The 11,191-nt window shown below is 42.8% G+C and overlaps 1 protein-coding gene across 4 annotated transcripts in view; it reads right to left on the bottom strand.

Annotated features, from left to right (window-relative positions):
* tle2b (TLE family member 2, transcriptional corepressor b) overlaps positions 1-10,427 on the bottom strand; it is an 83,084-nt gene extending 72,657 nt beyond the window's left edge. For 2 of the 4 annotated variants that reach the window (XM_040052658.1, XM_040052657.1), the window contains exon 1: positions 4,606-7,687. In XM_040052658.1, the coding sequence (XP_039908592.1) occupies positions 4,606-4,629 (24 nt within the window). In that variant the 5' untranslated portion in view covers positions 4,630-7,687. Of the gene's footprint in view, positions 1-4,605; positions 7,690-10,406 lie in introns of those variants that run through there. The other 2 variants (XM_040052660.1, XM_040052659.1) reach the window with 2 other exon arrangements.
* Positions 10,428-11,191: the final 764 nt, after the last annotated feature.

Genomic DNA, 11,191 nt, shown 5'->3' on the forward strand with positions numbered 1-11,191 from the left:
TGAGTCATACGTACTTTCTGTGGCCGTCTATCGCAATTAGTTTGTCAGTCTGTTCATGGCCACAGGAGAAGCAAGCTCATTTCATACATGCACAGAGATGACTGTACATTTTAAGTTCTGCAACAAACATTTGCCCCTTTACTTGTCTGGCAACTCATTGAAAGGCAAATATTGCACAATTTAATAACTGTAACATCATGACAGATGTGGTTAAATATCTCCAGTATTTTTTTGCAACCTTTTATTATTACAATTGTGGAAAATTCAACACCTTTCTCTTCCTGGCTCGACCATGCTTTGCTCTTTCTCTTCTAATTGCATATGCTTCTGTCCTCCACACTAGAGTCTTCGCAAATGTGGGATCCAAGGAAGAATTTGTAGCACACACAGGGAAGCAGCTTAAGGTGAACACACAGCCAAAATGTGTAGATTCTGCACCTTTAAAGAGAGAGTGCAGAGTTTGTGTGGCTGTGAAATACACTGTATATAATGACGTAGAAGATAAGTACGCGTGTATATTTCAGTTTGAGTCTAATCATGATCCCCTCTACAAGCTAGGAGTCCCTGACATCTCTGTTAATCGTGAAAATAAACTGGAAATCTCTCCCTTTCGCCCCTTCTTTCCCTCCCCCTGGCTCACTGGGGTGTGGCAGCCAATCAAGGCCTTGTACATTCACAGCAGCAGTCGAGGTCGAACTGGGACAATATTTATTGTTACTGTTGTTGGCACATACACACACATCCACACACACCGCCACGGCTCTCCTTTTGCACTTCCACTTCCAAATCAAGCACACACACATGCAAAAGTTTGGGGGTTCATATCCACCCTGCAGTACTGGCATAGAGCTGTCTGATTGGTCCCAAATTCCATGTGCAGCAAGTAAACAAACGTGAACCATAAAAATAAATAAACAGGAAGAACGAGGGGTTCTTGAGCATTTAACTGAGAAATAAAAATTAACAGCATTACAGCCAAGCACATGCATATGGTTACACACAAACGCACGTAAGACAGCACTGAACCTTACACTGGAGAAATGCACACTGAGAAACACACATCTAAGTCAACAAACAAGGCGACACACACTCAACACACAGCTAATACAAATATGCGCACACTCGCAAAGCACTAAAAGGAAATAGACACCTAAAAGAAAAAGCACACGCGCTGCAAAACACACATTAAACAGAAACACACCTCGCACAAACCCCCCCCTCTCTCTCTCTCACACACACACACACACACACACACACACACACACACACACACACACACACACACACACAAAATTGTACACACAGTTCTGATAACGCTTGCCACAAAAATCCAGTGGAACCAATTACAGCTCTGCTCGCCTGGCAAATCAACCCTCAGTTTTTAACCCTTTCCCACCAGAGAACCAGAACAAAGTCTGACTTTTCCAAAAACAATTAAAATGACAACAACAGTAATGATGCAGTTCAAGCCTTGCATCCTCGTTTTATCCATTAATCTGAAGACATCACTTCCAAATAGGCATGGGTCGGAGCATGTCACATTCAAGGCAGCCTGTTGGGAATTAAACCGACATGTCGGACTGAAGAGGAAAAATCACATCATCAATCATGACTTAACCACCACTTTAGATGAAGAAATCAAGTATATTTAAGACATCTTCAGACAAACTTTCAAAGAAGTTATACTTCATAACCTAACTTGGTCGTGACATGAAACCATTCAAAGTTACATTATCAGCTCTTGGTAACGCAGGTTTCACATAGATTTCGTAAACTGTTGCGGTGTGATCAAAAACACACACAGCTCGTACTTTACTTTCACATTCCTTACAGTTTGGCTTCTGATTGCATTTACCGGTGACACTCATCAGCTGTTTGATGCAGTCGACTAGTTTTTGAGGAGAATGTTTGATGGGGATCCGTGTAAAAAGACAGCAACACAAGTGTATCTTTACCACAAACAATTACAGTAAGTAGGGGTGGGGGGGAAAATCGATACTGTGTAGTATCGTGATATTTTGTTTGCTAATAATGTATCGATACAGGGACAGCAGAAATCGATATTTTGTTACAAAAAAGGTTTTTGTGCTCTGACTTCAGAGCACGTTGATCCTTTTTCTGAGCAAGAATCCTGACATTCCTTCACTGTCCAAATGTGTTTAACTTTTTTTTTGGCAGCAATAAACACGACAGTTTACTTATTTTAATTTAAGACATGTTTTATTTTAATTAAGTTTAAAACTTTTTTATTTAATGTAAAATTATATTTTGTTTTAATTTACTTTCAAATTCTTCAGTTGCTGAAGGGGCTGCATAGTTTTCATAAATTGCATAGTTCAGAATAGCTATAATTGTACCAGATGGTTGCATTCAGTTAAGTTGGACTAGACTGTAGTACAACAATAAAAATGACTGAAATGAGCGAAAGACTGAGTGCGAGACTTTGATGTTAGATAAAATGAATATTGATAAAGTTTACCTTTATGTACGGAATCTGAATATCGCAAAATATTTTTAAAAATTGCAATAATATCGTATCGTGCGTTAAGTATTGTGATAATATCGTATCGTGGGATGTATGGTGATTCCCACCTCTACAATTAAGGCAATACAGCGATTACTGCCAGAGATGATCTGACTCGTGCAACTTTCAAGCCTCTTTTAAATGAATGGAAACTAATGTTTGACTGAAAAAAAGGGAAATCTGCCTCTAAACTAGAAACACACTTTTTAAATGTAAGCTCATTCCTAGAAACCTGCTTGATGTTATTGAAGGGAGTATATATTTATACCTATTACAACCTTTTCCCATTCACATAGGCACAATTAAAGTATCTAAACAACAAACTAGTATGAAAACAGGGAAAAATAATAATATTTCAGCATTTCTGCATGTGGAAAAGCTGACGGACTGCTAAAAAGCTAAGAGTACAAATTATAAGTAAGTCTGAACTGAGCACATGTGTATATGCATATGAGCACACTCACACAGTGTCTACAAACACAAGCGCATGAAAACTCAGACAACCACACACATGCGCGCACACACGTAACCGTTCTTTGCACCCTCGCACCTCTCCACAGATCACATTTCACAGCAACACCAGAAATAAAGTTCCTCTGGCAGAGGAGGGCCGCAGAGGAAGAAGCGAGAGAGGAGGAGAAAGACGGGAGAGAGACAGAAAGAGCGAGATGGAGGCTATTGATCGGTTGGAGTTGGCTCAATCTGGCATTGAACTTTATCAGAAAGGCAGAGCATCGCAGCAGGAAGCTTTCTGATTCGTCTCTAAAGGGGAGAACAGAGGAATGTTCGCGCTCTATTCTTCTTTCGCATCTCTCATTCATTTTCATTTCTCTTTCCACCCCCAGCCGTGCCTTTTTAAAGAATTCTTTCTAGCCTTTTTTGCCCCCCCTCCTCCTTCTTGGCTCTTACATCTTTCACTTTCTCCATTTGTATTTACTCCTCTGTTTCTTCCAGCGTCTTTTTCTCCCTTCTTTTCCCGCTGCTGCCTTATTAGCATTCTCTCTGTACGTATAATTGATTCCTCATGCCTTCCTCTTGTGGAAATGTCATTCATAATTCTGTGTGATAGCTGGCTGGCTGGTTGGATGGCTGGCTGACTGACTGAGTGGTTGGCTTGCTGGCTGACTGTGAGGCAAAGTGGCCACTGACCCATTTGTAGCAGATACAAAGAGACTGACAACCAAATCTGATTATAGCAACCAGACCAGGGCCCTTGTGAAACGAATGGCCTAAGCCAAACTGAGCCTAAGCTGTCATTCATCCTTCTGTGCTTTTTAGTCTACGTATTTAACCTTTATTTTACCCCGGCAGGTAAATTAACGGCGAATTCTTACTGGTGGTGGAGGGTGAAACTGAAGGAGGGATTTTAAAGAGGTATTAAGGGGAAGTACTTGTGCACTCACGACCTTTCTTAGTTGTAATGGAAATGAATTAAGTAGAATTTAACTATAAATTAAATGGCCTATGTCTATGTGTGTGCATGTGTGTGTGTATGTGTGTCTGGGCGTCTGTGTGTGTTTGCTTAACAACAGAAATGAGCAAATAGACAGCTGATGGTCTTTCACACACACATGCACACACATTAATGCAGCCAGATCTATTCTCTCACACACACACACACATAAATGCACACTGAAAGGTGCAGATTCAGTTATGTGCCACCTACATTGCCAATTATCAACAAGATCTCAAAGGCACCTGGTTGCAGATGACAGAAGTGTGTGTGTGTGTGTGTGTGTGTGTGTGTGTGTGTGTGTGTGTGTGTGCGTGCGCGTAACAGGGAATCTCTTAGCCCAAACATCCCCCTCCCCTCCCATCACGTCTCACTCCTCATGTTACAGTAAAACTAAGGAGGAGGGACAGAAAAAGACAGACAGAAGGACACAGACACATAAACAAGGTGAGAGTTGAGAAGAGGAGGGACGTAAGGAAAGACCAGCAGGAAATTAAAAAAAGAAAAAAGAAATCAGAAAGACGCAAGATAAGAGACGTACTGAAGAAAAAAAAAGTGACAATGCAATCGGAGACATAAAAAGGGAGACAGAGACAGACAGGTAAAGAAGACATAAGGAGGTACATACCGGATGCCTGCCCTGAGGGTACATGATCCCAGGAGAGGAGAGGCTGCCAGTCCGTTTGATGGCCAGGTTAGTCCCCTGGCCCTCCACTCCTCTGCCCTCCACCGGTTACACAGCCACACACACGCACACACAAACCCCCGCACACTCTCACCAGTCAATAAGTCCAGTTCCTGCTCCTTGGCAGGGTTGAACGCAGCAGTCTTTACTCTTCTGTTCTTCTTTGCTTTTTCTCGCGCGCTCTCTCCCTATATATGTATATATATATATTTATCTTTTACTGCATATTCCTCTTGACGCACAACTGAAGAAGAAGTCTGTCAATTCCTTCATCCGATAATATCATGACAAAACGGAGCAGCGGACTTTACCTCCTCCTCCTCTCTTGTCCTTTCCACAGTGAAAGTCTCAGTTTCTCCTCCTTAGCGTCTCTCAGCCTTCTCCTCACCCTGTGATCAGTCAGGGTCCACACGTAGTGACATGACACAGAGAATTTCATCCAGACAAGCTCGCCTCTTCCACTTCTCCTACTCTTCGCCCCTCTCCTCCTCCTGCCCCTTCACCCAGCCGTCCAATGGCGAAACACACAAACGTAAACAAACACTCAGCTCGATCAAATAGTCGTCTTCTCTGCTTTTTCCTCCTCTTCGCCCTCTCTGTGACACACTGAAGCCTCTGCCTTGACTGCTGCCGCAGAAAAGAAGAAGGAGGATAAGAAGAAGAAGAAGAAGAAGAAGAAAAAGGAGGAGGAGGAGAAGGAGGAGGGGACGGGAGTGAGAGTGTGTGTGAGAGAGAGAGTGAGAGCTTTGTTTTTAATCTAAATGTGGAAAAAAAATGCAAGAGGAAAGCAGGAAAGAACAGCAGGTCAGTGGAGGATCCAGCGGGCTTTTCAGCAGCAAGCCCTAGACTGTAATATATTGTGCCTGTTGGCTTCAACACAAACACGACAGCCTGCTAAAGCTCCTCTTAAGGTGGAACTGAGTAGATAGAGACACCCAGTCGCACACAGAAGGGGAGCAAGAGAGAGAGGCGAGAGATGGATCTCTTTTCAATTGTGGTCAGACACACAAAGCAATCAGTCATGCACAAAGAGTCGGGCTCAAACTGATATGAATCGAGATTCAAACACACAAAACGCTCGACAGCTATGCGGACACACTCGATGTGCAGCACCAACCACACACAGCAATTACAGTGATAAGTTTATTAGGCAGTTTGCACCTCGCATTAAAATGCGGCATGGACGATGCGACAGCAATCCAATCACACCTATTCGCGCACAAATCCAGGTGTAAACACACTCAGGCTGCGCTGAAGATTGCTACCGATGTGACTCCTCACACCTCAAAGGCCTGAGAAGCACTGCATCCAGGAGTTCAGACCGCATACATTTGCTCCTACAGCCTCTCTAACACAGAAGAGTGCCACGGAAGTACGCGCTGTAACGCTAAAGTTATCACGTTTATGTCTAAAGGCTGTGAGCGTGTTTGCAGTAATGATTAAATATGAAAGCATGGGCTGGGATACAAGGATACAACCCAGTGAGGTGTCTCATATTGCTTTCTGGTTCGCCTGGAAGAAGGGTGGCACTTGATGCGCATAGTTCGAGGCTAATCACAGGGCTTGGCGTACACTCCATAATGATAAAGTTTTCCAGGGCTACCACACTAAAGGTGCAGACAGCAAGAGCCTTATCATGTTCTACGACGGGCCTAAAACTCTAAACACAACACATATTTAAAAATAATCTGCTCAGAACTGTTTTTGGTGGTTCTGAATTCTGATCTATTGTTTCTCCATGGGTTTCTTAAGGTGAACAGAAACTGACAGCATATTATTAAAAAACACCTTGGCATTAAGATTTCGTTTAAAAAACAGACTGTTTTTCAGAACTTGCACCTTAACGAGAACACTCAGCTGGAATAAACAACTAGACGTGCCACCTGCAGAGACTTCTGAATTAAAATGGATAATTATGGCCATATTTGTCAAAACTTCAGAGCAGGAACGCAACAGTTACGTCCACTTCCCGCCAAAGACGCCGTCTAAATCAACACGTCGAGTAACTGGAGGATTACCAGCGTAACACACCAGAAATATCCAAGCTAGAGCAAGATAAAAATGTCTCCCTGCCTACTTTTGACTCTTGGCTCCAGCGCACCTGTTATTTACAGGACTGCCCAGAATGGACCTGGACCAACTAAGACCTGGTATTTAAAGCCTTTCCACGTACAGTACGACAGTGTGGCCAAGCCGTCTTTTGGCGCAGTTTATAATGAGTTTATCCAGAGCAGCTCTGCCTTTGAACTTGATCAAACAGCCATTAATCCGGCGCTGTAGAATCGGACACAGTCGGTCTTGGCATCCGTGGAGGGTTTCCAGTAAGACAGAAACTGCATTGGATAACTAGTGGGTTAGCCAGAGGGCAGCTCCAGAGCTTCAATTAAGGCCACATACAGACATCCTATTATCCAATACAGCCTATTACCACACACTATAGATCCTGGAGTAACCTGCTGTCAGTGCGCTCTGAAATGCATTGTTCTACATTTGTTCAAATGTTTGATTTGTCATTTGACTGAAACTAAGCCAGGCTCTACAGTTACTTTCAGCAGACTATACATTTATGACGGGCAGCTGTGGTGGTGATGAGGCCAGACATTTCTGCTGTTAATTGCAATCTGTTGATTAATGGTGAGAAGCCTGCAAGCTAGTTCAGGCAAGCTGCAATGCATCATGCACACTTACTTCCCTGCCACCTTACGTCATATACCAAACACACCATCCGAATTTGGATATTTATCTGTTTAAGCTGCAAAATTTACCGTCTCGCCCAACAAAACGCCCGTCTGACTTGAGCTCTGCTTCACCGCCGGCTGTTTAAAACCCCTCTATCACCCCCAGGATCCACCTCTGAGCTCCAGGGGGATTGTACTCGTCACTCCCTAATTTAATATAAAGCATATTTGTGGGGAGTGATGAGCCTTGATGTTACACACCAATCTGTTGTTATGATAAATGAATTATTTCAGTTGTTAGCTGTCTTACTGGAATTGATTTCAGATCATTTTGGAAGGTAACTGATTTCTAATCAACAAAAAAGAAGAAATAGGATCCATTTCATATGTTTTGTCTTTCATTCATCTTAACTCTTCGTGTTTCGTTTCACCAAAAAAAAAGGGAAATAATTTAATGTCAACTCTTTAAATTTAAAAGTGATAAAATATGTTTTCTACTTGTGCTACTTTTGTGCTACATATTATCCAGCAGTCATTTAAAGGACAGAATAATGGTCGGGGGCAAAAACACAAGTATGCCCCCCAAATACGAGTTAGGGGAAAAAAACATGGGTAGATTAAGTACTGTTGTTATGTTTAGCTAGCTATTCGAAACGCTAGTGCCATTTTATTACTCTAATGAGATTTGTTTTAATTTCTATAGGGTTAAATGGTGTAAATGTCTATTCCCCGATTGGTTAGCAGTGGTTCCTGGCGGTTGCTGGCTTTAGTTGGAAAAAGTGGTTGCAAAGAATGTGCTGCACTCAAATCCTGCTAGTGATTGCCATGGTTGCCTGTAGTTTTTCATGTTTGTCTGCATATACTCCATAAGTACCATGAAATGTACTATCAATGTATCAAAAAGCCCAACTTTTAATTTCAAGGCAAACAGTCCCCATTTCTGGTGTGCGTTGCTCTTCACAGGTAACAGCTCAGAGAAAAGCTGGACAGTGTTTGCAGACTAGTCTGTGACTAGCATACAAGCAAACAACGAGGTTTTTGCCTACCTGTTCCCCTTCTAGAGCAACAGGTGGATCACTAGAGAAAAATGGGGGGGTGTAACCGGCCTGTGTGACTGGAGCTTTACCAACCATTTTTCCAGTGACTGCCAGCAACCATTCGCAGCCATACTCCTTTTCCCCCTCACGACCAGTCTCTAGGCCTGTGTGACTGACTGACTGACTCCTGCCATGACTGTCACATGTCCAAAATAGCCGACAAGTTAATGTCTTATGGTTAGTGGTCTCATGTCTGTTATATCGCAATACATATGCCTTTCAAAATAAAAGCCCAGATTTTTAAAAAGCATTTCTACCCACTATAATACTGGATGACTTCTACTCTGAAAGTGACCCCTTTCTGCTTACTATTGCTAACTAACCAATGGGAAATAATACAAAATTTAAGCTGTAACATGAACCAAAGATCTGTGTGGAGTTTGCATGTTTTCCCTCCCACAGCCCAAAGACATGCCTGTTAGCTTGCTTGTCTAAATTGGCCATAAGTGTGAATGTGAGTGTGAACAGTTGTCCGTCTCTCTGCGTTAGCTCAGTGATGAAGTGGCGACTTGTCCAGCGTGTGCCCTGCCTCTTGTCTTTTAAAAGTCTGGATAGGCTCCACACCTTCACAACCCTGAATTGAATAACTGGTTAAGAAAATGGATGAATGGACAGAGAAGTTGCAGAAGCTCTTATACTTTCAGCGTTTGAAATTGTCCTTACTCTCTCAGTTCATTCTCCATAAATTTACACTTGAAGCATCGAGCAGAGTTTGAGACATAATGGAAATCATGAGTGCAATCAAGCAACAGCAGCCCAAAGGTTAAGAAAGAAGCGCATCACCTTCTTCATCAAATCTACACATCCGGATTATTCACATCCAAACAATTAATCCGAGCAGGACTAGAGGTGGACAGGTCACCTGAGGAAACTTCTGAGAGAGGGAAGCACAAAACAAAACAAAAAAACTTTTAAGCCTGCTTAAGCTATCATTTAGTGAGGAAACACATTTTTCCCTCTGATTTCCCGCTCTCCTCTTTCTAAATAGCTTTTTTCTTAGCGTTCTCTTTCACACAGACACACACATACTGTCATTCAGTGATGCCCACCACTATTCCCCATGTAGCCCATTGTACTAATCAGCATTATCTAATTTTCTAGAATGGATTATGCAGGTAATTACTCCCCCGACTCCTCACATTGGGTTTAAGAGAGACAGATAGGTAAGCATGCAAACACACAGACAGATGCAGACATCAGTACAGATCGGTTCAAAGCATTTATAGTGCCGACCTGACTTTAACGCAACGCTATATGGGCTTAACTGGTTTATGAGGGTGCACTAGCCCAAAAGGACCAAGTCACATCACAGTACCAGGTCCAGCAGGTCCATCAGTGACATTCATAGAGGCATAATCTGTTAGTGTACAACAACTGATATTATCTGGGATACACAGAGAGCCTACTCATCTCATGTTAGAGCCTTAACTGAATGTCTTCTAACACAAAAAAATCACAAGAAAGAAATACTTTTGCCAATTTGAAATGCTGGACTGGTGAAACCCTGGACAACCTACAGTTTCTCTATGGATATCAAACGCATGCGTAGGAGTGTGTTCTGACTGACCTTTGCCTTTGAGTCAGCGCCTTCAGACTGATGCAAAAAGTCACATGATGAGATACAACAATGACACTATGATCTCAGCTTCCAAAGCCCTAAATAGCAGCAACAGATGATTTATACACTGTTTATATGTGTGGTAATCATTTCTAGCAGAGCGAGATCAGGCCATGCATGGGATAAACATGGTCCCCTCATGGTCTATAATGGAAAATAACCAGTACTACAACCTAACACTACACAATGAGACAAAAACCTGTCATGGAGTTAGCAACCACAACTTAGTGCAGCCAACTTAACTATGGTACCTAATGACAGTTAAAATATCGACAAATTAGCAGTGGCGGCATTTTCACACGACGCCTAAACTAAAAATGTCCAGTGGCTGAATACACTGAATACACTTACATTCAAATAAGGTCACCTATTAGTTAGGTAACAACACGCCGTAAAGGTGAGGGAAACTCGAGTTTCATGCTAACACATCTCAATTTAGACTGTAGAAAAGGACCGCCCCCCACATCCCTCACACCCCAACACTTCGGTTCCACCTTAAAAGCTCAGCTCTGACTGGGGGCTCTCTCCGCGTTCTGATTGGAGGGAGAGTCTCTGTGTTTTAACCAATTGCCTTCAGGGAACCCCACGTTGGGTCCTGATGTCATGAGGAGAGCGGGCCAATCGTGGTGCAGCTTGGCCATTGAATGGGTGTGGGCGGTGGTGGCGGCGGCGGCGGCGGGGAGGGGGGTAGCCGACGAGTCTGTGGGGATTGTGGGCATTGAAGTTCCAATTATTCTGCGCGCGCGCACAAACACACACGCACCCTGTCGGTCACGCTACATAAATGCTCAGTAAATTCTGCCGTTAATTTCAATCCCGCTATTTCTACTGCACACACACACACGGTCTCTCACACAGGATACTGTACACACACACACACACACACACACACACACACACACACACCTCACATGCAGTTAAGTCCAGCACGAAATTAAAGCCTTTTTTTCTTGCTCCTTTATTCCACTTCAAACACTTAAAAATTAAAATAAGTAAACATTCATGTGGAACAACCCTAACCTAAACACATAAAACGAGTCGGATATGACAAACAACCTGCAGCGTCTGGCTTTCATGCCCGGTGTGTTTTCCCAGCTCTTTCTGTCTTGCTTTTTGTGTAAAATAATTTCTATATC

The sequence above is a fragment of the Simochromis diagramma genome, unplaced genomic scaffold (assembly GCF_900408965.1).
Source record: "Simochromis diagramma unplaced genomic scaffold, fSimDia1.1 OVJJ01000419.1, whole genome shotgun sequence".
NCBI lineage: Eukaryota > Metazoa > Chordata > Actinopteri > Cichliformes > Cichlidae > Simochromis > Simochromis diagramma.